This window comes from Rhineura floridana, chromosome 1 (assembly GCF_030035675.1).
Source record: "Rhineura floridana isolate rRhiFlo1 chromosome 1, rRhiFlo1.hap2, whole genome shotgun sequence".
Lineage (NCBI taxonomy): Eukaryota > Metazoa > Chordata > Lepidosauria > Squamata > Rhineuridae > Rhineura > Rhineura floridana.
In genome coordinates, this window is record NC_084480.1 from 130,807,728 (window position 1) to 130,833,914 (window position 26,187).

General features: G+C 40.7%; 1 protein-coding gene and 1 long non-coding RNA gene across 3 annotated transcripts in view; one reads left to right on the forward strand and one right to left on the reverse strand.

Moving 5' to 3' along the window:
* Positions 1 to 3,419: 3,419 nt before the first annotated feature.
* On the reverse strand, positions 3,420 to 25,043 carry LOC133387451 (uncharacterized). Of its 2 annotated transcripts, none has more exons than XR_009763485.1 (3): positions 24,565 to 25,043; positions 20,540 to 20,623; positions 3,420 to 4,156 (listed from the first exon to the last, which is right to left on the reverse strand). It is a non-coding gene; the product is annotated as an uncharacterized LOC133387451 (long non-coding RNA). The 2 variants fall into 2 exon arrangements; XR_009763484.1 differs by lacking the exon at positions 24,565 to 25,043 and adding an exon at positions 24,387 to 24,555.
* The window catches only part of UGCG (UDP-glucose ceramide glucosyltransferase), a 42,519-nt gene continuing 40,877 nt past the window's right edge, over positions 24,546 to 26,187 (forward strand). The window contains exon 1 of the mRNA XM_061632233.1: positions 24,546 to 25,222. Within this exon, the coding sequence (XP_061488217.1) occupies positions 25,125 to 25,222 (98 nt within the window). The 5' untranslated portion in view covers positions 24,546 to 25,124. The remainder of the gene's footprint in view (positions 25,223 to 26,187) is intronic.

The following is a 26,187-nucleotide window of genomic DNA, read 5'->3' on the forward strand; positions in this document are numbered from 1 at the left end:
TTCTTTGTCTCTCTGTTGCTCAGCCAGACACAACACAGAGATTTATTTTTGAGACGGCTCTTTTGTGCAAAATTCATAAATCGAAAAACATGTTTGTTTGTTAAAAAAATGCCATTTTGTCCACTGTGAAAGATTCTTGAAAATTTGTGTCAGTAGGTGTTATTGTCGCACAGTTCCACAGACAAAACAATTTTTTTAAAGGGTGCACATGCACAGGTAAACAAATACCTGCATGCATATCCACATAGGACATCAGGTTTCCAGAACTTCCAGAGGGTGAGGAAATATTAACTGAGGAGAGGAATAACAACACACATCATGAATACATTCCATCAAACACCACCCTAGTGTGGACAGGAAACATCAAAATAGATTTCAGAGGCATAAAACTGAAAGTATGCATGTGTGGATGAAAGCACACATGGAATAATTAACCCACATAGATATAAGTGTGGAGTGGATACAGCCTTGGTCTGTCACCTGTGTATCAGGCTGTGTGCTGGGATTGTACAATTGCTATGTGTGTGCTGGAAAATACATGTATGTATGAGAATATAGAAGTTTGGGACTTCCGGGAAGGGTGACTTCGCTTGTGCCTGCTTTTTGAGACGAGCTCTCGTCTCAGAAGAAGCTTTTTCAGTTTTAAAATCAGTCAGAACGTTCTTTTTGACTGGTAAAGATTTTCTCCTGGGCAGGGAGAAATGTAGAGATTAACCACAAAAGCCTGTTTTTGTTGGGAGGACTGGATTTCATTAATTTATGAGAGAAGGTTCAGCCAGCAAATGCCGGACGGACTTCCAACAAGCTCTAACTGATTAAGCGACACGTTTATCTTTTCTTCAAAGAAAAACGGACTTTAACAGGCAAGCATCCTTCTTTCTATTTTTTTTTCACTTGGTTTAAATCGTTGCAGCAAAAAGAGATTTGTCAATGAATCAGCTATAAAGAATTTCTGGGTGAGTTATAACTCTTCTCTTTTATTCACGAAATTAAGGAGGAAAGAAATTGAAAAAGCTTATCTTTGTTTTTATTGCAAAAAGCTGGCCTGTAAGTGCATTCTAAAGATACAAACGGAAGAGGGATTTCTATTTCGAGGAGGGGAAAAAAATAAATAAATTTGATTTATGAACTTTGGAGTATTATATGTCCGGGACTATTTTTTTTTTTTTTTGGTCTATTTCATTTTGACGAATCTACTTATTCACGACGCCACTAACTGTTTTGAAGCTGGGAACTAAATTTGTTTTGTATTCCTGAACAAATAAGAGATAAGGCAGGCTGTACTGTCTACACTGTGATGTCATCAAGCCTGGAATATTAACCCAATTGTGGCTGAAATAATTTTTGTTTTCGTGGTTTTAAGAATGGCAATCAGGAAAGTGGCTGAGACCATGGAAGAAATTATGTTTCAGAAAATAATGGATGAGATTGAGATAACGAAACAAACCCTGAGACAGGGTAGACAGGAGATGAAAATTGAATTAGGCAAAATGACGCAGGAGCTTAAAGAAATAGGGGATCTTGTGAGAGAGGAGATTGATGAGATTAGAGATGAGAAAAGAAAAATTAAAGGGAAGATACAAGCCCTGGAGATTGGAACAAATGTGGAATTGGAAAAAGATCTGGAGTTTATGGATATTAGAAACAAAGTTTATTGTTTGGAATTCAACGTTGTCTCTGAAGAAATTAATGAAGATATTAGAGATAAAGTTATCAATGTCTTGGATAATTTTCTGGACTGGAATGATGTGATGGAGCTTGACATAGAAAAAATCTATGGAATTAACTACAGATATGTGACAATGGAAAAATTCTCAAGAGATGAGCCAGTGCATTTTGTAAAAAAGAAGAACAGAGATATGACTTTACAACAATATTTCAGCAACATATTCAGAATTGATGGCAAGGAAATATTTGTGATAAAGGAAATTCCCATCAGACTCTTATTATATGACTATGGCTATGACAGCAAGATTAATATGGGATACTGATAATGGAAGAATGGATACTGAAATTACTGGACTGAACAGGACTATTGAAGATGGAAGATGGAATTAATATTGATAATGGAAGAATGGCTATTGAAATTATTGGATCTAACAGGTTTGATGAGATGGATTAATCTATATGTTTATTTGGACTATGGCTATGACAACAAGATTATTATGGGATACTGATAATGGAAGAATGGCTACTGAAATTACTGGAATTAACAGGATTATTGATAATGGAAGAATGGCTACTGAAATTACTGGACTTAACAGGATTATTGAAGATGGAAGATGGAATTAACATTGATAATGGAAGAATGGCTATTGAAATTATTGGACCTAACAGATTTGAACGAGATGGATTAATCGACATGTTTATTTGGAGAAAAAATGAAAGATATCTCTCTCAAGGAATTGAAACCTCTCTTTGACTTTTTGTGGAAAGAATAAAGTAATGTTTATGAGATTTGATGATTAATTAAGATAACTACTGGAGGAAAGTGATTTTATAATATAATTTAAGAGACAGGATTGTTATATATTGTAGACTTATAACTGATCTGCGACAAATCGGAAGTCAACATTTTATTTTATTGTTTAATTATTTTTGTTTTGTTTTGTTTTTTGTCTTTGAAAATTTGAATAAAAAATTAATGATAAAAAAAGAGAATATAGAAGTTTGAAAGGCAGATATATGCTGTGTTGGAATTTCTTTTTAATATATTTTAAACCTTTAAAAAATCTTTTTAAAGTTTTTTTAAAACATGGTTTTGAAGATGTTTTGTTTTAATATATTTTTAATGGTTGTTGTATTTTAATATATTTTGAAGTCTGTTTTTATGATGTTTTAAAGTGTTTTTAGTGATTTTGTTTGCCACCCTGGGCTGCTACTGGGAGAAAGGGTGGGATATAAATCCAAAGAGATATATCTGTTACTCAAAACACCACCAGCAAAAATATAGGAGAGATCCTGTCCTCGTGAAGAGCTAGGAACATAATACAAAGCCAAGCTGATGAAGAAATAGAGCTGTCTTAGTTGTGAGTCAGACCAATAGCACTTCTCATCAGTGACTGGCAGCAGGTCCCAGATTCAAACATCAGGTCTGATGTCCTGATTGATGTGGTAAACTAGCATCATGGAGGTTTTTGTTTTCAAGTGTTGTAACATAACATTTCCTTTGCGTCACAGATACATAGTGGAAATTTATCATATCCTGGAACTCTTACGAAATCTAAGTTGCTCAAATCTTGCCACATGCGGTGGCATGCAAAAGTACTGAAACAAACAATTCCCTGGCATGGTGGCTTTTCTACATCAGTGGTCACCTCAGCGCCAAGAGAGTGTGTGTATGTGTGTGCATGATTTCTAGCAGAAGCCCTCCCGAATCACAATGTAAAATCCATTATCATTCATTTTTATTAGTCACTTTTTTCAAAAATGAACTCAAACCAACTTACAAACAGACTTTAATTGGGTATTGTCAACTATTAAATTTGGGTTATAAAAACATTGGAAGCTAACTTAACCTGAGTCAGACCAGTAGTCCAATATTACCTCTAAACTGACTGGTAGCAGGTCTCCAGGATTTCAGAGAGAGCACAGGGTCTTTCCAGACCTTATGTAGTAAGTCTGATGATGGGAGTTGTATTTCAACAATCTCCGGAGGGCCATAAGTTTCCCACCCAGAATGTAATGTATATTCCAGTTCCGCTGCTAGGCTTAGCCCTTTCCCACAAAGCTATTCATCCGTCTCTTAGGTAATATGTCTTCATTCCCCACAATACAGACCTATCCAAGTATTTTTGTTCTTACAATCTCTTCTAGTCTGAGCACTCATTCCTCTGCTGTGGTCCTTCTCCATGGCATTTTCCCACTGTCACAGGTACTTTAGGTCTTTTCAAGTTGTGCACTCAAACCAAAGCTCTGGAAGGAAAGTGGACATCTTGAGGGAGTGGGGACATCTTTTGTAAGCTAACACAGAGCATGATTTTTTTGTTATTATTGTGATAGTTATCTATCTTGCAATGGTCTTCCAATTCCTGGCACCTGTGGTGCGGATGAGTAGGAGCAGACAGAAGACCAGCACCAGAGATGTGTGTGATGTGAGAGGGTTAGGTATACGCTGAGTATGCATTTGCTTCTTTTTAGAACTGCCAGGCAAACCCTGAAAAAGGAAAGACATTAAGAGTTGTGGTTTAGATTTTTCCACTTGAAACTCTATATACTTATATGAATTTAATTCTTGAAAGGCCCACACATAAAGCATTTCAAAAATCAGAAAGGGTGAAAACCAGAGTAGAGCCAAATTTCAAAAGCAAATGTACTGGATTTATGTACGTGATTTTAAAAAGATTATACACTTACTCTCATGTTATCACAGCCCTGTACTACTATTACTGGGAGGCAGGTGTTTGGGAGGGAGGTGGGTGTTGCAAATATTTATGCTTAATATTTATTTTATGGAGTTTCTTCCCTGTGTGCACACTTGAGATAAATGAGAATCTTCATTTACGTTAGCATGGATTTGTAGGAAAACACTCCTAAATAGGTTTTTGATTTTTTTTCTTTTCATTTTTTTAGCTCACCATTAATGTCATAAATTTAGTTATTGCAACCAGGGAGCAAAAGCTGGGTTCTTCTTAACAAGACCCAGATGTTTATAAATAACTAAACCCAAAATCAGGGTGATGCATAATCAGCGAGTAGCCTGTGAGCTGTTCAGATACATTCAGAATGAAAAGAGCTCTCCCTTCCCCAGCCCCCAGTTAATTCACAAATGAGGCTGGGAGGAAGGACTAAGGGCCTTTCCAGAAACTGTGTTTTACTTGGATGGACTCCATAGCTGTCACTGAACCATTAAGATGACATCACCCAGCAAGCTCACGCAGACTGCTAACTCAGGGCTAAACTAGTTCTTATAGGAAACACTCAGCTGCTGTTGCTCCATCTCTTTTCTCTCTCTCTTATAACCTTAAATGTAAACACTGCATGACATAATGTCATTGCACGATGTATCTCCCCACCCACTGCCTTATACCAGGCCAGACAATGTCCATCTCGCCCAGTTCTCTCAGCTCTGACTAGTAGTGGCCCTCTAGGGTCTCAGGCAGGGTTTCCCATCATCTGTTACCTGTTCCTTTCAACTGGAGATTAGGGATGTCAATTTTGATTTCTTTTAGCTTCTTGTTTTCCAGTATTAAATTTAGTTCTCCACATTTCCACGTTTGTGATTTTTTTTAAAAAAAGTCCGCATGAAAATTTGTCAGCATTTCGGGGGAAATTTCTCCTTATATAATGCATTTTCGTATGTTATTTTCACCAACACATGCATTTTAATGCACAGTCTACATAGTATTTGTATTTTTGTAGGAACTATTTGGCTGGACAACTGCATTGCAAAATTCAAAGAAGTGCACATTTCGAAGGATGGCTGTGGTTCAGTTCACATATTGTTTCAGGAAGTGCGAATTAGGGAGATTCACCTTGAAGAGCCAACTGGATTGAATGTCTCCCCCATTCCTACTGGAGATGCTAGGCTAGGGACTGAACTTGTGCTCCGCCACTAAGTTTGGGTCCCTTCACCAGGGCATTCAGTGCAATGACATCATGTCATATGTTGTTTGTATTAGACGTTGCGAAGGGGAGAAGAGACACATGGAGTGGTGACTCTTCCAACATCTTGTTTGGCCCTCAAGTTACTGTAAACCAGGGGTGGGAAACTCTTTTCAGCACGAGGCCCACAGTCCTTTGTGGGCAGCCTTCTGGGGGCTGCATGTCAGTGGTGCATGGGGCCAAGGACAAAAAATGGACAGCATGGTTGATGCAACTGTTACTGTTGTACAATAGGGTACATTTGATCCATTCAAAATTGAATGTACCTACACCCACACCCTCCTCCCAGGTAAGCAACAGACATGATCACAATTGAAGGACACATTCCAGACAGGCAAAAGCCTTTGAGGAGGGTGCAGAGCAGGACCAGGGAGGGGCGTGGCCTTTTGAAAAGGGCATAGCCTGGGGACGAGGCATGATCTAGGGAGAGGCCTGAGGGCCAGATAGAGAGGCCTGCTGTAAACTGTGAGGACAAATGTGAAATAAAAGAGAAGTCACAGGGGTGAGGGATTTACCTAAGGTGTCGGGCAGGCTTCCTCCTAGTTCATAATTTGCAAGATGGACGTACAGGTGGGCGAATGAAATGCTGGTTTAGTCATCAGCCTCACCTTACCTGGCACTCATGCTATATGCACCGTTTTACATTTCTTGAAAGTGCCATGTATAAGTGTTCTCATTTGCCCTAAAAAAAGGCACCCTCCAACATCTGAAAGCTGAAAATAGGGACGTGTTTGTGTACCTATTCTCACACCAAGGATTACTGCATGAGGGTCGACCCCCCTTCCCCAGCGCCACCACACCTTACACCAGTGGTTCTCAAACTTTTTTGGTTCGCAGCGCACTGTAAAACATATAAAAATTTTCTGGCACACTTCATGTACAAAATTAAAAATATATTAATATATTTTAAACTATGAATAAAAATAACAAACTATAGAAAACTATTACCCTATACAAATGGGTTTCTTCTCATTTTTAAAATATACTTTCATAATATTTGAGGCACACCTAGCCACCTCTTAGGGCGCACCAGTGTGCCCGGGCGCACCGTTTGAGAATCACTGCCTTACATACTGGAGAAGGTATTCATTTTCTCTGCAACAATCTGTCCTGTCCTGGTTTCTGTAGCAAATAGTTTCTGTTCTGAACTCAGCAGTTTCCTTCATGAAAATCTATGAGTGCTTTAATCTCCTAACCTAATGCATTGTGTCATCCTTATTATAGAACTCATGTATTCAGCAACATTATCTGTCTTGATGTGGTGATGATGATGATGGAAGAGAAACAAGGGCACTCTAGTGCAAGTGGGCACACATACTTTTTTTTAAGTGTTCTTTAAAAGACTTTTAAAGACTTCCTAAGAGGCAAAATAGACACCAAACAAGGACAGCGATTTACTGAGGGATGAACAACAAGAGAATACAGACTGTCCCTGCAAGCAGGGATAGTTGGAGCATATACGGTTGAGGATTGGATGGAAGGGTACTGATAATGATGCAGGAGCCAGCTAATCAACAGCATGCACTGCCAATTTTGCTGCTAGCTTGCAGAACTGAGTTTCTCCCCTCTAAGATCATGCCATGGGGGAGAAAAAGGTACACTTGGAATTAATGTAGTGAGAGTGTTTTCAAACTGATGCCGCTGCTCTATGAATACAGTACTATGCCTGTCTTCTTCCTTAGGTTCATAATTATATATTTTGCTATGTGGAAGAAGGTAATTGCAATAGTGCCACAGATCTACCTATTCATGCCTAACTGAAAAAGGTTTAGTTGCGGGGTGTGTGTGTGTTAAGATTTGGGGAAGGCTGTGACTATTATGAAGGGACCCTGCACTTCTGAATTTGCCACTACATTACTGCTCCTGCCTTATGCATACCTTAAGCTTATGCCATCGACTCAGCTCTCTGATGAAATATCCATCCTCTTCTATTATGTAGGACAGAAATGGTCCTTCATATGGTCACAACCAGAAAAGTACTGCTTCCTGACTCCTAGCAGAGCAGAGCACAGCAGAGGAAGCTGTCTCAGTTGATCTACAGGTGAGGACATAAAAGCAAGCCAGCTTGCAGAGAGCGAGCGAACAGGGAGAGCAAACAGGAGTTTGACAAAGGAGTTCAACAGGGGAGGTCAAGGGGGAGGTCCCTAAAACAAACAAACAAACAACAACACCAACAACAAACCAGACAAATTACTAATTCTCCAGTGAGACTCTCAAGTTTACCCTGAAGTAGGACAGGACAAAGCACAGGCCACTCCAAAACAAGTAGTTAGAAAGAAACAAAAGGTAGAAGAGAGTATGAACAGAAAGGATTCTCCAGTGGTTGTGACCTGCAAGGTGTGTGCCATGTTTGTTTTCTTGCCTGAGAACAACATGGCATACAAGTGCAAGCTCATGGCACTGTTGGAAGAAAAGGTGAGAGGCCTGGAACGGCGGGTGGCCACACTGAGGACAATAAGAGAAGATGAAGAGTTCTTAGACAGAATGCTGTAACAACAGCAGCAAAGAGATGTGGAGGTGGAGGAGCATCAGCATGTGGTAGCAGAAGAGGAGACTGCTTTGGAGAGGAATAATGAAGTGGAGGAAACTCCATGGGAAAGGGTGACAGTTAGGAGCAGAAGAGCTAGAAGACACCAGTGGAGCTATGGAACCGCTTTCAAACACTCGAGGAGGAGACTGGAGGACAGCCTGTGGAGGAAGAATTACAGGAGACCCCGTGCGACAACAAGCAAGAGTCTGAAGCTTAATCAACCAGGGACAATGAAACCACACCCCACAACAAGAAGAGACTAGTAGTGGGAGACTCCCTACTGCATGGGATCAAAACCCAAGTATGCCGAGAAGATCCGTGGACTCGCCAGGTGTGCTGTCTACCAGGAGGACGGATTAGAGATGTGATGGAAGGGTTGCCATCACTCATCAAGCCCACCGACAGGTATCCCTTTCTCCTCATCCATGTGGGAACAAATGACACTGCCAAATGGAGCTATGAAGAAATCACATCAGTCTTTGAAGCTCTGGGAAGGAAACTCAAGGACTTTGGGGCCCAGATAGTTTTTTCATCCATTCTTCCAGTACTTAGAAGAGTAGAAAGGGAAAGAAAAATACTCCGTGTGAATGAATGGCTACGAAGGTGGTGCAGACGTGAGAGATTTGGATTCTGGGACCATGGGCTATGGTTCCTGGAAGATGGACTGCTGGCAAGTGATGGGTTGCATCTCATAAGGACTGGGAAGAATGTGTTTGGCCACAGCATGAAGAGGTTCATCAAGAGGGCTTTAAACTGAACCCTAAAGGGGAGGGAGTCGTAAACTTGGTGGTAACGACTGATGAAGGCTTATGCACAGTAGCAGTACGAGAGAGATCAGCTCTAATAGGGCCCAGTAACAGCCCTCAGAAAAATGTAGTAAGGAAGTCAAGCCATAAATCACATGGTCTTCGATGCCTGTATACTAATGCGCAGAGCATGGGAAACAAGCAGGACGAACTTGAACTCTTAATACAGGAGGGCAATTATGGCTTGATAGGTATAACTGAAACTTGGTGGGATGACTCCCATGACTGGAATACAGCAATTGAAGGATACAACTTGTTCAAGAAGAACAGAAGGAATAAAAAGGGAGGTGGAGTTGCGCTATCTGTTAAAAATATATATCCCTGCACAGAAATACAGGAAGATGAGCTTGGTAGCTCCACCGAGAGTATCTGGATTAGAATTAATGGGGCAAGTAATAAAAGGAATGTGGTGCTTGGAGTCTAATACCGACCACCCAATCAAGGAGATGAGAATGTAACTTTTGAAAAGCAAATTGCCAATGTCTCGAGGAGGCATGATGTAGTAGTAATGGGGGCCTTCAATTATCCCGATATCTGTTGGGAGACAAATTCTGCCAAACATGGCCCCTCCAAGAAATTTCTGACTTGTGTTGGAGATAACTTTCTCCTACAGAAAGTGGAGAAAGCAACCAGAGGATCAGCTATCCTGGACTTGATTCTAACCAGTAGAGATGATTTGGTGGATGAAGTGGCAGTTACGGGAACTCTGGGGGAAAGTGACCACACCATTCTTGATTTTAACAGAAGCAAAAGCTGAGAGTAGCCATACGTGCACCCTGGACTTCAGGAAAGCTGATTTTAATAAACTCAGAACAATTGTACAGTTCCATGGCAAGCCACTCTTAATGAGAAAAGGAGTCGAAGATGGGTGGGAGTTTCTAAAAAAGGAAATTCTAAAAGCACAATGGCAAGCAATTCCAACAAGGGAAAAAGGAGGGAAACAGCAGAAGAAGCCAATGTGGCTTCACAAAAAGCTTAGAGATGACCTGAAAACAAAAAAGGACGCATACAGAAAGAAGGCCAGGCCACAAAGGAAGAGTACAGGCAGGTATCACGGAATTGCTGGGATGGTGTCAGGAAGGCTAAAGCTGAGAATGAGCTGAGGCTAGCGAGGGATACTAAAAGCAACAAAAAAGCTTTCTTCAGATATGTCCATAGTAAAAGACAGAGAAAATAAATGGTGGCACAGCTACTCAATGAGGATGGCAAAATGATAACAGATGACAAAGAAAAGGCAGAAGTGCTCAATTCCTACTTTGGCTCAGTCTTCTCCCAAAAAAGGGTCTATGACCCTCCCGGGAAACATGAAGTAGAAGGGGCAGGATTGGAGCTTCAGATTGATAAACAAATGGTCAAGGAATACCTAATCACTTTGAACGAGTTCAAATCTCTAGGGCCCGATAAACTGCATCCTAGAGTATTGAAGGAACTGGCTGGAGAACTCTCAGAACCGCTCTCTATTATCTTTGCGAAATCATGGAGGACTGGTGAAGTGCCGGATGACTGGAGGAGAGCTAATGTTGTCCCTATCTTCAAAAAGGGCAAGAAGGAGCAACCAGGAACTACAGACCAGTCAGCCTAACATCAATCCCTGGAAAAATTCTGGAGCAGATTATAAAGCAGTCAATTTGTAAGCACCTTGAAAGCAATGCAGTGATTACTAGGAGCCAACATGGATGTATGAAGAACAAATCCTGCCAAACTAATCTCATCTCATTTTTTGATCAGGGAACCTCCCTTGTAGACTGTGGGAATGCTGTGGACATAATATATCTCAACTTCAGCAAAGCTTTTGACAAAGTGCCTCATGATATTCTGATTAGCAAGCTAGCTAAATGTGGGCTGGATGAAACAACTATCAAATGGATCCGCAGTTGGCTCCAGAATCGTACTCAAAGAGTGCTTATCAATGGTTCCTTCTCAAACTGGGCAGAAGTAACGAGTGGGGTACCATAGGGCTCAGTCCTGGGCCCAGTGCTCTTTAACATTTTTATTAATGACTTGGATGAGGAGGTACAAAGCATGCTTATCAAATTTGCAGATGATACAAAGTTGGGGGGCATAGCTAATACCGTGGAAGACAGAAACAAAATTCAAAGGGACCTTGATAGGCTGGAGCATTGGGCTGAAAACAACAGAATGATATTCAACAGGGATAAATGCAAAGTTCTACGCTTAGGAAAAAGAAACCAAATGCACAGTTATAAGATGGGGGATACTTGGCTCAGCAGTACAACATGTGAGAAGGATCTTGGAATTGTCATTGATCACAAGCTGAATATGTGCCAACAGTGTGATGTGGCTGCAAAAAAGGCAAATGCTATATTAGGCTGCATTAACAGAAGTATAGTTTCCAAATCACGTGAAGTATTAGTTCCCCTCTATTCAGCACTGGTTAGGCCTCATCTTGAATACGGCGTCCAGTTCTGGTCTCCGCACTTCAAGAAGGATGCAGACAAACTGGAACGGGTTCAGAGGAGGGCAACAAAGATTATCAGGGGACTGGAAACAAAGCCCTATGAGGAGAGACTGAAAGAACTGGGCATGTTTAGCCTGGAGAAGACTGAGGGGAGATATGATAGCACTCTTCAAGTACATGGATGGTTGTCACATAGAGAGCTGGGATCTCTTCTCGATCGTCCCAGAGTGCAGGACACGGAATAATGGGCTCAAGTTGCAGGAAGCCAGATTTCGACTAAACAGCAGGAAAAACTTCCTAACTGTTAGAGCCATACGACAATGGAACCAATTACCTAGAGAGGTAGTGGGCTCTCCGATACTGGAGACATTCAAGAGGCAGATGGACAGCCATCTGTTGGGAATGCTTTGATTTGGATTCCTGCATTGAGCAGGGGGTTGGACTCGATGGCCTTATAGGCCCCTTCCAACTCTACTATTTTATGATTCTATGAAAAGAAAGCAAAATTATCCCCATAGGAAAGGATCTTTGTTTGGAAAGCCCCAAAACTTGAACAAATTAGGGCAGTTTTTTTACATTATATACCAGCAAGCCTTGTTTGCCACCAAGTGCCTAAAGACAACCACAGTTAATTTTGGATCTCTGATGAGTGTATTGCATTTGCAAATATGAACATACTGCATTCATATTGTAAATTTTTATATGTACTTTAAATACTTGGAGGTATATATCTAAGATACATAATGTGTGAATTGGCTCTTTTGTTATCAGCAGCTTTATCATTGTCTTCAGTAGATGCTCTTAGGTAGGACTAGCACCTCTCAGGTTCCTTGCCACATTCCAGTCTCTGACTCTTCACTGGTCTAAGTGCTTTGCAGATGCAACACAAAATATAGTGGAATCACTTTTGCACATTATGTTTCCTGGCACTTAAACTTTTATCTTAACGTGAACAGTCTTTATTGTTGGCAAATACTGATCTCTGTTCATAGCCTTTTACATTTTCAAAGCAGGGAAGGTTGATCTCTCTTTTTAAAAGGGTTGTGAAAAATCACACATACACACACACACACCAAGTTCACACCCAGTTAACATGCAATGCTTCAGCGGGAGTGGGGGAAGGCTATGAACAGGGGGAAAGCAATTGCACCCATGTACTGCGCTGGTCATTATGTTCGCTGCTGCTTGTCATTTTTCTATTTATTTATGTACAGTATTTTTTTTAACCAAAAGATAACCCAGTGTGGTCTAGTGGTTATTGTGTTGAACGATGACCTGGGAGACCAGGGTTCGAATCCCCACATAGCCATGAAGTTAACTCGGTGACCTTTGGCCAGTCACTGCCTCTCAGCCTCAGAGGAAGGGAATGGTAAACCACCTCTGAATACCACTTACCATAAAAACAGTATTCATAGGTTGCCATAAGTCAGAATCAACTTGAAGGCAGTCCATTTCTATTTCAGAGATGGGAGAGAAATTCAATTCAGTTCGCATTTGAAGCCAAATCTATCAGATTTGCACTATGCAAAACTATTTGAGAACTGAATGAATGAATAATTTATTACGGTGCATAGACCAGCAAACGTTGCACAGTAAAAAAAACCATTACAAGAATATAAAATTTAACAATTAAAACAATTAAGCCAAAGATGCTGCTGTAATTGAGTTCATAATGGAGTCAGTATTACATTAGTCCTCCGTAGTTAAGCGCTTTCTGCAGCATATGGCGGCCACACAGAAGCTTGCCACCTTGGCAGTCACTTGGGGGGTGGAGTCCGATAAAAGAAATTTCACATAAAAGGCCTCTTCCCGGCCAGGTATACTTTGAAGGATGGGGAAAATTAAGACAGAGCGTAAATCGTGATAGAAGGTACAGTGGAGAAGAACATGGTCAACTGTCTCGATTGCCCCTTCTCCACAGGGACAGAGTCACTCCTTAACTAGATTTTTTTAAAACTTTCCATCCAGATGGGCCGATTTTAGAATGTTAAATCTGGCTCGAGTAAAAGCTTTCCTAAATTTTGGTATTGTCAAGGTGGATAAATAACAGGCAGCGCTGAATGGTCTTAAGTTATAGCTAAGATAAGTATAAGGTGTGGCTTGCGTCATATGCTTTTGAAAGTCAGTATCCAGGATATGCTGGAGTAATAGGGCTTTAGCTTTGGAGTGCTCTAAAGTTGAGATCGACGTGATGGAGGAGCCTAAACTGAGCAATTTCTCTTTCAAGGCCCGTTTTCAAGTAGACAAAAAAGAATCAGTCAGTATAAAAGAGGTCAGGCCAACTGGGGCAAAGAGTTTAAGAACTGAAACACAACCACCCTGACAAACAGGTAGCAAACTAAGGTGAGTGGGCCTTTTGAGCTGAAAAAATTTCCTGGGAAGACCAAAAGCAGTCTAGAACAGGAACTAGAGTTCATGAATAAATCAGAGTGAGATGGAAATGGACTGCTTTCAAATTGATTCCGACTTATAGCGACCCTATGAATAGGGCCAGTGTGGTGTAGTGGTTAAGGTGCTGGACTACGACCTGGGAGACCAGGGTTCGAATCCCCACATAGCCATGAAGCTCACTGGGTGATCTTGGGCCAGTCACTGCCTCTCAGCCTCATGAAAACTCTATTCATAGGGTCACCATAAGTCGGAATTGACTTGAAGGCAGTACATTTACATTTTTTATGAATAGGATTTTCATGGTAAGCTGTATTCAGAGGGGGTTTACTACTGCCTTCTTCTGAGGCTGAGCGGCAGTGACTGGCCCAAGGTCACCCAGTGAGCTTCATGGCTGTTTAAGGTGGTGGACTACGACCTGGGAGACCAGGGTTCTAATCCCCACATAGCCATGAAGCTCACTGGGTGACCTTGGACCAGTCACTGCCTCCCAGCCTCAGAGGGAGGCAACGGTAAACCACCTCTGAATACTGCTTACCATGAAAACCCTATTCATAGGGTTGCCATAAGTCAGGATCGACTTGAAGGCAGTCCATTTCCATTTTTAAGGCATTTTGTGAGCCACCCTAACACCATGTTAGCTGTTCCTCCACAGACATTAGACTCATTTCTTCTCAGACTCAGTTCTTCTCAGTTGTCTTCTCAGACAACTCAAGGGTCCCTGGCCTCTCCCTTTCCTATCTTTCTGATGAAGTTGGTTTCTTTTCAAAAGTTGTTCCTGCAAAGTTCCAAAGGTGGTCTATAAACTTGTCTGAGTTTGACAACCTGCTGGAGATTTGGTGCAACAGCAGCGAGAAAGGAAACCCTGAGAAAGATCTCATGTGTACACCTTCAGCACCTTCACTTCAAACTGCTCTGACAATAAATGTTTGTTTTTCTGCTGCCTACACTATGCAATTGTTCCCAGTCATTTTCTTTGTGTTCCTACACATCTACATCTACGTGGTTGTGGCTAATTGACAGTACAGGACACTTCGGTGCTCCCCACTGTCTCAGAGCAGATCATTGACTTGGAAACCTAACTGTTGAGTGTGTGCCACCATTGCGTGTATCAGTGGACAGGGGAAAGAAGGATGGGTATTATGGTGCTATAGCCTACTCAGTCCACTCATTCATAATGAATGATAGGTGGTATTGCTCATTCACATGTTGTTGTGACCCAAGTCCCTTAACAATTACTGGTGGCTGTCTCCGCAAAAACTGAAAGCAGAGAGGAGGAAGCAAGCAGACAAGTGGCACTGGAGGTTGGAAAAGGGATCCCTTGACTGCTGCATACAAAGGAGCCTTCCAGTCCTTTGAGGTTACCAGTTTTTCATCTGCTACAATCAAGCTGAACGTGAGAAGCAAAAGACAAGCAGCATTGGGACTCAGAGAAGGGGCTGCAGTTTGAGATTGGTGAGACCTGATTGCTTCATACAAGGGAACTTCCAGCCTCTTGCTATTTCATGAACAGTAGCTACAGTCAGTGTTGAAAGTGTATACACATAAGGGCCCACAACTCCTTTGCAGTAATCCTTTTCAGGGAATGGAGCAAGAATGGGACAGGACTATTAGTCTTCCTCTACTAACTCAATGTGTTCCAGAAAAAGCTGGCTGCTGTTGGATAAAATTTATGAACTTGCTTTCTCTATTCTTCTCTCTTTTTAAAAGCAAGCTATTACTCGAGAAACTACTGTTTGAATTTATCTGTTTGCAACCAATGACATTTCCCCTCTTTTTGTTAGTTAGAAGGACCTTTCTAATGAATTTTGATTTTCTTGATCATCATTTGTATTGTGAGGTTGCATTTCATTGCTATATGAATTTGCTTTCAGGAGAAAGGTAGACATGATTAATTTATTTTCCTTTGGAAAGAAGCAGATTAATTTATTGCGTTCTGTTAGATTATTAATTAATGTAATAGAAACATTGTAATAAATAAACTGAGCAGTTGACTAGTTTTCCTCTGCTCACCCATTAATTCTGCAACTGATTTAACTTTGTGATGGAATTATCTGGTAATTGATTAACATTACAATTAATGAATTTTGCAACTGATTGGTTTTCAATCTTTGCCCTTTCTTTAATTAATGTTGCAATGCTATAAGCCCCATTGAACTGGTTCACATATATTGACTTGCAAAAGTACTCAGACCCCTGACCAATGCTCTCATATTACTGAATTACAAATGGTACATTATAATTTCGTTCTGTATATTTTATTTTGAAACACTGAAACTCAAAATCAATTATTGTAAGGTGACATTGGTTTTATGTTAAGTCTTTTGGGGTAGGTATGTACCAGCTTTGCACACAGTGTCGGAGGTATTTTGGCCCATTCTTCTTGGCAGATTCGCTCCAGGTCGTTCAGGTTGGTCACTTGTGGACTGCACTGCAATTTTCAAAGAGCACCACAGATTCTCAATGCGATTGAAATCAGGACTTTGACTGGGGTCACTGCAGGACATTCACCTTTTTGTTCTTGAGCCACTCCAATGTTGCTTTGGCCTTGTGCTTGGGATCATTGTCTTGCTGAAAAGTGAATTTCCTCCCAAACTTCATTTTTTTAGTGGACTGAAGCAGGGTCTCTTGCAGTATTTCGCTCCATCCATTTTTTCTTCAATTTTAACAAGGTGCCCAGTCCCTGCTGATGAGAAGAATCCCCACAACATAATGCTGCCACCACCATACTTCACTGTAGGGATGGTGTGTCTTGAGACATGGGCAGTGTTAGGTTTGTGCCACACATAGCACTTTGAGTTTTGGCCAGAAAGCTCTAGCTTGATCTCATCTGACCACAAAACCTTTTCCCACATCGCAGCTGGGGCATTTCTCATGCTTTCTGGCAAACTCCGGACGTGCTTTCAGATGGTACTTTTAGAGTAATGGCTTCTTTCTTGCCACCCTCCGATACAGACCAGTGTTATGCAGAGCTCTTGATATGGTTGCCTGGTGCACCATTACTCCACTCCCAGCCACTGAACTCTGTAGCTCCTTCAAAGTGACTGTTGGCCTTTCTGTGGCTTCTCTCCTAACTCTTTTTTGTTCGAGTGCTGAGTTTTGAGGGACGGCAGTGCCTGAGTGGTGTGATGCTTCCACTTCCTGATTATTGATCCAGCTGTGCTCACTGGGATATCCAAACACTTGGATATTAGTTTGTACCCTTTTCCTAATCTACACGTTTGTATTACATTATCTCTCACTTCTGTAGAATGCTTCTTTGGTCTTCATTTTCCTTCAGATCCAAGGCCTGACCAATGATCCTTCAACAGTGGGGTTTTTATCCTGACAATGTGATAGCAGTTTTAATGGTTCACCAGTGGAGGCCAATGGTAAGGTAATTGTGTCCTCGATAGAGCAATTTCTTTCATCTGTGTAAGCTGGGAGCTTCCACAGCACAGGGGTTGAATACTTATGCAAGCAACATGTTTCAGATTTTTATGTTTCTTACAAACATTTCCCAACATAAAACCAATGTCACCTTACAATAACTGATTTTGAGTTTCAGTGTTTCAAAATATAATACAGAGCAAAATTACAATATACCATTAATATGAGAGTGGTCAGGGGTCTGAGTCCTTTCGCAAGGTACTGTAATGCCAAGGAAACTAAGCCTACAGGTTGGATCCAGATTTGAGTTATGCTTAGAATAGACCAAGTGGGACTTACCTTAGTCATGACTAGGGATGGAAGGTTCTGTCAATTTCTGTTCTCTCATTTTCTCATTTTTAAACTCTCCACATTTTCCCAGCGTTTTTGTGTGTTATTTTCACTAATATATTCATTTTATGCACACTTTCCCCTAATTTAAGCATTTTTGTAAACATTGCTTGGTTGGAGAACTGCACTGCAAAATTTGGATAAGTGCAAATTTTAAAGGCTGGCTGTGTTTCAGTTCTCATATCGTTTTGGAAAGTACACATTTGATAGATTCGGCTTTAAATGTGAACTGAATCGATTTCTCTCCAGTCCCTAGTCATGACTAATTTATAAATTCTTATAAATTCTTAACCATATCTACTCAGGAGGAAGTCCTTTTGAATGCAGTGGGGCTTACTCCCAGATGAGTGTTGATTTCAGTAGGTCTTCTCTAAGGAAACAATCCTAATTTCCACATCTTGCTGACAGAGTTTGCAGAGTAGCAAAGCTATCACTGCTTCCACTGTCCTGCTGCTCACAGCAATCATGGTGGAAGGTAGGGGAGGAGGAAGGCAGAGGAGCAAGACCTGATCATTGCACTAGGTTTGATGCTGTCACTGTACATTCAGGGCTGCACCCAAAAGATTCAGTGCTCAATTCCTACATATGTTACTGCCTTACAAGTCAGAACAATTGTTTCCATGTTTTGATTTGTTGTGCTTCACACTTGTGTTAGGAATTCCATACAAGAATTCTAAGACAAACAGACAAACTTGGTATGAAGTGTCATCTTCAAATCACACTATATGTACATGTATAGTTGGACTTATACTGTGTGTTTACACATATTTTTCTTCCTCCCAGAAATTGGATCTGGAGACATCAACATCAGCAAAACGTATGAAATAATATGTGCCAGAAATAATACCTTCTTGCATTCATCCCAGGCCTTCATGATGGTGAAGTTGGCCGACAAGCTGTGCTATAGTTAAAGGAAGTATTCTCAATGCCATATGCTTATGACAAATGCCATTAATAACATTGCTATGTGATCTGTTTAACCTGTGCAACACAAATTAATTGGAAAGAGATATTTTGAAAATTTCAAGTTTGATAGATGTTTCACCATAAAGAGTAAACTGTAAAACAATTGACCTCTGGTACTACCTGCAGCATTTGGGCTGTCTGAGAATGTATCTTCTGAGAGATTTGGAAACTTCTATAGGTATACTTTCACCTGAAATATGCGGCTGGTTGTCAAAAGTTAAATATTGCTACACCAAACCCCTGCACTAATAAGAACAACAAACACATTTTCAATCTAATCCTATCCATGTTCACTCAGAAGTCTTATTATATTTAATGGGGCTTACTCCATAGGATTGGAGTCTTAGTAGAGATTCTTTATAACTTATGCCTGTGATTCTGTATTTTTGGATTCAGCATTGAAAATGCTGAAATGGCTAGATTTTTTGTATTGATTTGAACTGAAAACTGATTAATAAAATTAATTACATTTCTTAATTACATTTGTTTGTAAAATGATTAACTTTCAATAGAAAGGGTGCTAGAAATTTTAACCCTAACCAAGGCATGGGCTGCCCAGCATAGAACCCTGTCCTTTCAGTTCTGAACACATTATGTCCAAGCAAAGACGTGCTGTGCCTAGAGAATGCTGAAAACACAACTATTATATATTTGTCCTTCTTTTCTTTGGGGCCCTATTGCCCTCATTGGGTATTTTGGTTGTTTACAATTTATGCAAATACTTCCAGTTGTGCTTTTCTGTTTCACTTCGGTAGTTACCTCTATGTAGGAGCAGAGCGATCCAGCCCCGTGCCACACATCTTGATGAATGAGTGGTGCACCCTTGATGCAGTGAATGACTGGCAACAAATCAGCTATGACCTTGTGCTTGGGCAAGGGATTTATGATTCTATCTAATTTTCTTGGATGCAAAAGTTTGTTCTCTGGGCCTCTGGATTGGCTATACTTGTGCTTTTTTCAACACCCATTCTTTCTGTGCTCAAGCATTGCGCCAATGCAGGCGGAAGAAACTGTTATGAGAAAAATGAGTTCGTTCCTCGCTCTGGTCAAATGAAAATGCTAGATGACAGTTTAGAAGAAAAACTTTAAAAATATTTATTAATAAGGCACTCACACAAACTGCAAACAGTGTGGGTGCGGTCAACCACCCAACTGCCTTTGTGCTCTGGTATTTATAACCCTAGGTAAACAACTTACAGGAAGAACTCCATATAAGGTAATACTACAGTACTTCACATTCTGGTTGGCTATCATCCAGCTTACAACAGCTCAGCAGACCTGGCACACTTCCAGTCATTCGCTGATCATTCCCTGATCACTCCCTGAGTACGTGACTGTGACGTCCTTCCCCAGCATCACCTGTGAAGCTCTCACTTGTGGCTACCAGCAGACAGGATCGTCAGGTTTATTTTTACCTTTCACCGCACTAGCACAGATCTCAGAAGATCCCCCTGCTAGGCCTTACTACCCAACACTCTGTATCTCTTATAACCTTTAGACTGTGCCTTAGTCTCTGCCAGGCTATCTCAATACCTTGTGTCTATGGGTATAGGTAATTCCCAACCCCCACTGCAGCCTCTTGCACTGAAGCTTACAGCCCTGGGTTTCTCTGTCGTACTGGATACAATATCTTTTCCTCCACTGCTGCCACCATTTGATACAACTGTTCAGCCTTGGTTACTTGCTATCCCCCCTGGTTTGTGTTTCCCAGCTGAAGGAATCAGGCTTTTGTTTAACCAAGAAATATTTATTTAGTATTAGAAATAACAAGATTACTTAAGAAATGTTTCACAAGCGTATGATTTCATCTATATTCTGTTATGTACTTGACTTCTTACTAATTGCCTCAGAACTCCCAACTCACTCTCAACAACAACCTCCAAACACCACCTCACAGCCACCACCTCAATTCACCACCAAACCTCCACCCAGATTCAGCTGTCATTCTTCCATTTATACTCCCAGCCATTCAAACGCTCAGCCAATCATTCAGCATTCTACTGCTCATGTACTCCCCCTTCTCTTTCACTCCACTCACCATATATCTTCTATATAACCAGCACTTACCATCAATATAAGCAGGAACATCACAGTGACCAACTTAGATTGCTGAGATGGCGGATACAGGACATCCGTTGCAAAATGGAGGTGCTAAGTCGTAAAGGAAATAACCCTCAGGGAGGTGCTATTTCATCACAGGAAATAACTTCCAACAAAACTCTCTTGTGAAGCTGGATCAAATGCTGACTACACCCCCCCCCAATCCCTTCATCTCTACTTTTTCACCCACTTTTGTATGACTTGCGTTGTATTTGCTTTTAATTTATTGCATGAACACAACTCATTGACAAACTGTGTTGTATCAGTGTAAATAGCATTATGTATAATATTTTTTGATATTGCACTGAAAAATATTTAAAGTATAAGTATTATTGCCCATCATATCTAAAAATAACACAAGAAGAAACAAAAGGCCAGTAATATGATTGGATTTTCCAGCAAAAATAATATCTAACAAAAATTAAAGTATCTTATAAAATTAACCTACAAATACAAAAAGAAAATTGAGTGGGGAGAGGTGTATTCTTATATACAGCATTCAAAGCTTATCTGCCTTTTTGTAAGGCTTAATACAATTTCAAAAGCTAATTAACACTTCCGGTATTGTAGAGGATTCCAGGAAAATCTGAAATAATCCCATATTTGTTTGTAATAAGTCAGTTTGTGTCTGGCAAATAATATACATGCAGCAATTAACATCTTGGCTATAATCTTACAATCGTGTTTCCTGTGTCTTTTATCTTTAATGTCTCCCAGTAATATAACAAACGGGTTCACACTCTATTTAATTCCTTTTATAACCCCCCCAAGCCTACCATATCTGCATGTGACATATCTACCAAATATGTTTTAAACCTGCCCCATTCCTCCCCCACCAGGCTAATCTACAATCATATCAGGTTTGCTGCATATTTGGAAGACTACCAGTCTTGAGCAGCAATGAAATTGGGCAAGAGGAATGGATAGGTACAGAGAAAACATTCTGGAGTTCAAGAAAGGGGTTTCACTGATATTCATCACTACTCTTAAAGTACCAAACATTGATGAGTTTTGTCAGAGCAATTAATCCACTTTTTTTGTCAGAGGCCTTGCCTGAAAAGTTTTCCCTTCCACAAAGTGGTGCCTGCTGTAAAGCCACCACTAACCCAACTATAAGCTTTCTGTCTAAAGCCTTTTGAGGCTGTGAGTTTTCTACCTTAATGGTTAGCGCTATGAATTTGTGAAATGTCTTTAAATGTTTTTTTTAATTAGATTTACATCCCGCCCTTTCTCCCAGTAGGGGCCCAGGTGGCAATAAAATCACTAAAAACACTTTAACACAGCATAAAAACAGACTTTAAAATATATTAAAACAAAACAACCAAAAACATATTAAAACAAAACATCTTTAAAAACATTGTAAAAAACCTTTGAAAATTATTTTTTTTTTTTTTTTTTTTTTTTTTTTTTTAGGGACTTCCGGGAAGGGTGACTTAGCCTGTGCCTGCTTTTGAGACGGGCTCCTGCCTCAAAAGAAGCTTATTCAGATATATCAGTCAGTTTTTTCTTTTTTTTTTGACTGATTAAACTTCTCCCGGGTAGGGAGAAACGAAGAGATTAACCTCAAAGCCTATTTTTGTTGGGACGACCAGATCTCATTAATTTATGGGACGAGGTCCAGCCGACGAAGGTGGGACGGATTTTCAACAGCAAGCTCTATCTGTTAAAGCGAACGTTCATCTTATCTTCTAAGAGAGAACGCACTAACAGGCAAGCACCCTTCTTTCTATATTTTTCTTTTACTTGACTTAAATTGTTGCTGTTTAAAAGAGATTTGCCAGATTGATCGGTTTTTGACATCTCACTGGGGAGCCGTAACTTCTCTCTGCTACGCACTAATTAATAGCTTATCTCTGTTTTTGTTGCAAAAAGCTGTCCTGGATTTGCATTCTAAAGATATACACAGAAGAGGGATTTCTATTCCAGATTTTTATTTTGAAAAATATTATACTGTTTTGAGACTACTCTCTTTTTGGTCTATTTTATTTTGACGAATCTGTTTCTTGACGATTGCCATTAATTGTTTCGATCCTGGGAACTGCATTTTGTTTACTTAACTATTGGAGAGATAAGGCTGTCTGCTCTGTTTATACTGTGATGTCACCAAGTTTGGAGTATTAACCCAATTGTTGCTGAAATAAGAAGTGGTTTTCCTATATTTTTCTTTTAAAATGGCAATTAAGAAAGTGGCTGAGAATCTGGAAATAACTATGTTTCAGAAAATAATGGATGAGATTGAGATAACGAAAATTGAATTGAGTAAAATGAAGCAGGAGATTAAAGATATAAGGGTCCCTGTGAGAGAGGTGACCCTGGAAGGGGTCCCTGTGAGAGAGGAGACCCCGGAGATTGGAACAGGGGTCCCTGTGAGAGAGGAGACCCTGGAGACTGGAATAGGGGTCCCTGTGAGAGAGGAGATCCCGGAGATTGGAACAAACGTGGAACAGGAACAAGATTTGGAGTCTATGGACTTTAGAAATAAAATCTATTGTTTGGAACTCAATGTTATCTCTGAAGAAATTAATGAAGATTCTAGAGATAAAGTTATCAATGGCATGGATTATCTTCTGGACTGGAATGATGTGTTGGAGCCCAATATAGAGAAAATCTATGGAATTAACTGCAGCCATGTGACAATGGAAAAACTTTTAAGAGATGACCCAGTGTATTTTGAAAAAAAGAACAGAGATATGATTTTACAGCAGTATTTCAGCAACCTATTCAGAATGGATGGCAAGAAAATATTTGGGATAGAGGTAATTCCCATCAGACTCTTACTATATGACTATGGCTTTGACAGCAAGATTATTATGGAATACTGATAATGGAAGATTGGATATTGAAATTACTGGACTTAACAAGACTACTGAAGATGGAAGATGGAAAATGGAACTAATAGAGATAATAGAACAATGGCTACTGAAATTACTGAACCTAACAGATTCTGATGTGATGGATTAATTGAAATGTTTATTTTGACTATGGTTATGACAATAAGATTATCATAATTAGTAATGAGATGGATTAATCGATATGCTTATCTGGAAAAAAAAAATTGATAGATATATTTCTTAAAGAATTGAAACCTCTCTTTGACTTTTTGTGGAAAGAATAAAGTAATGTTTATGAGATTTGATGATTAAGTAAGATAACTACTGGAGGAAAGTGATTTTATAATATGACTTAAGAGACAGGATTGTTATATATTATAGACTTATAACTGATTTGATCTTTGACAAATGGGAAGTCAATATTTTACTCTTTATTTTTTATTTTTGTTTTTTGTTTTTTTTTTCTTTTTGTTTAACTATTTTTGATTTTGTTTTTTGTCTTTGAATGTTTTATGATTTTGTCTTGTATGTTTTATGAAAATCTGAATAAAAATTATTGAAAAAAAAAAAAAAGAAAATTATTTTTTTTAAAAAAAGGTTTAAAAACATATTAAAAAGCAATTCCAACAGCAGACTGGGATAAGGTCTACTTAAAAGGCTTGTTCAAAGATGAAGGTCTTCACTAAGCGCAGAAAAAATAACAAAGATGCTATTTAAATGCTGGAGAGGTGGTGGGTTTGTCTTATCTTTTTGCTCTTGTACATGGCTACTATAGAGTTTGTGTTATTGATGGTTTTATGAAACTGGAGTTTCAGTTGCCATAGCCAGCCGCCAAGGTTATGAGGGGTGTGTGTGTTTTAATCAGGGAAAGCTTGGATGGGGTCAGCTAAGCGTGGCCCTGCGGCTAAGAAAAACTCAGCAAAAAGCTTCCTCCTTTCGCCCGCGCTACTATGCCTTTCCTGCTTCTTTTATAGTTCACTCACTGTCTTCCCCAGCTGCGGAGTGTGGCCTCCCCGGCTCTTTCGGTAATTAATGACATCATCGCTCCTTCGTTTCTTCCCGCCCACAGTGACTCACTCTCTCGGTGCGCTCTGCCACCCCCGTCTTTTCCCGCCCCAGCTACACTCAGCGCCTGACAGTCACAACGGGGGTGGGGCTTACCGGAGGAGGAGGATGTCGTCGTCAGCGTTTAGGAAGAAAATCTAAACCGAGAGAGAGAGATAGAAAAGGGGCGGGACAGAGGCGAAGGAGATGTGATTAGAGCGGGTGACAGTAACGGGGAGGAGCTTTAGGGGCTTGTCAGCGCGAGGGAAGTCCGTTTGGTTCAGCAGTGAGTAGAGCCGCTGTGTGCGCGAGCAAGTGGCCGCAGCGGCGGCAGCAGGAGGAATAGTAGCAAGCGGCATTAGAGTGCGAGCAAGCCGAAGGGAGGGAAGACGTCGCTGCTGTCAGAGGAGGAGCTGCCTGGCCGACGAAGAAGTAGCCACCGCTGCCGAAGGAAGAGGGGGAAAGGGAAATAAAAAAAGAAAAAGGCGGGTGGGCGTCTGTCTGAGGGGGTACGTGAGGGCAGCCGGCGAGTGGGAGGGGCTACGCTCTATAGTCTCCGTCGCCGCCGCTGCTAGTGCTGCTGCTCCTGTGAGGACTGACTCTCCCCCTCCCTCTGCTTCCCCATCCTCCTCTTCCTCCGCCCACTCCTCCTCTCCTTTCCCTGTGGCCAGGCGGGGATGGCGGTGCTGGATTTGGCCCTGGAGGGACTCGCCATCTTCGGGCTTGCTCTCTTCCTGGTGCTGTGGCTCATGCACTTCATGTCCATCATCTACACGTAAGTGAGGCCTCTCTGCTGGATTCTTTTTCTCAATGCTCTCTCCCCTCCCCCATTTCTACAGACCCGCACAAAGGTGAGATGGAGGGGAGGAAATGGAGGTGGTCTCCATGCTTTCCCTATCCCTCCTCTCTCTCTGGGAGCCTTTCGTGGCTTACATAGGTGAGGCACCTGCCCCATCCCATAATACTGATAAAGCAGGAATGCTTGTCCAATGCTTGTCGTAGGTGTGCCCCTTGCCTTTCTAGTATTGTATGTTTTCATTGCAGTCCCCCTATTTTGGTTTCATCTACATCAGTGAATTGCAGTTTTTCAACAGTGCACATACATCAGGCAGCTTTTTCTTCCAACTACACACACACACACACACACAGAGTATGTGCACCAATTAATCTTACTCATGCTTAATGTATCTTATGATTTCTCTGTCCCTGCTAAAAGAGAGAGTAAGAGCCAGCGGAGAAACAAATGAAGCACCTGATATAGTCACAAGTCCTGCAGTATTGATGATAATAGTAATAATCCTCCTTCCCTTCAGTGCGTATTTGTCAGTTCACTCCTATGTTGCACCATATGTATATTTTTTGAACCTGTTCCTTACGATATCCACCAGATGACTGTGGACACTCCTGTCTATAATGCAGTGTAGATTATTTATGTATGTGAATCCTCAGCTGATAGTTTTATAATACAATGGGCACCTGTCGTAGATGCATACTTTGAGCCAATGACTATGCAGTGGCGCTGGCACACTTTAATACTGGTGCTCAACTGTAGGTCTACCTCTTAACTCCCATCCTTTAACATAGTTAATACATGCATGAATACATGTTATTCAGTAGTATTTTATTATCACATATTCATCCAGCTTTTTATCCTAAGAACTCAAGGGGGTGCATCTAAGTCCCCTCCCATATCCTTGCAGTCAAGACTATAGCTGAAAACGTGTTTCTAATGTTCAGTGC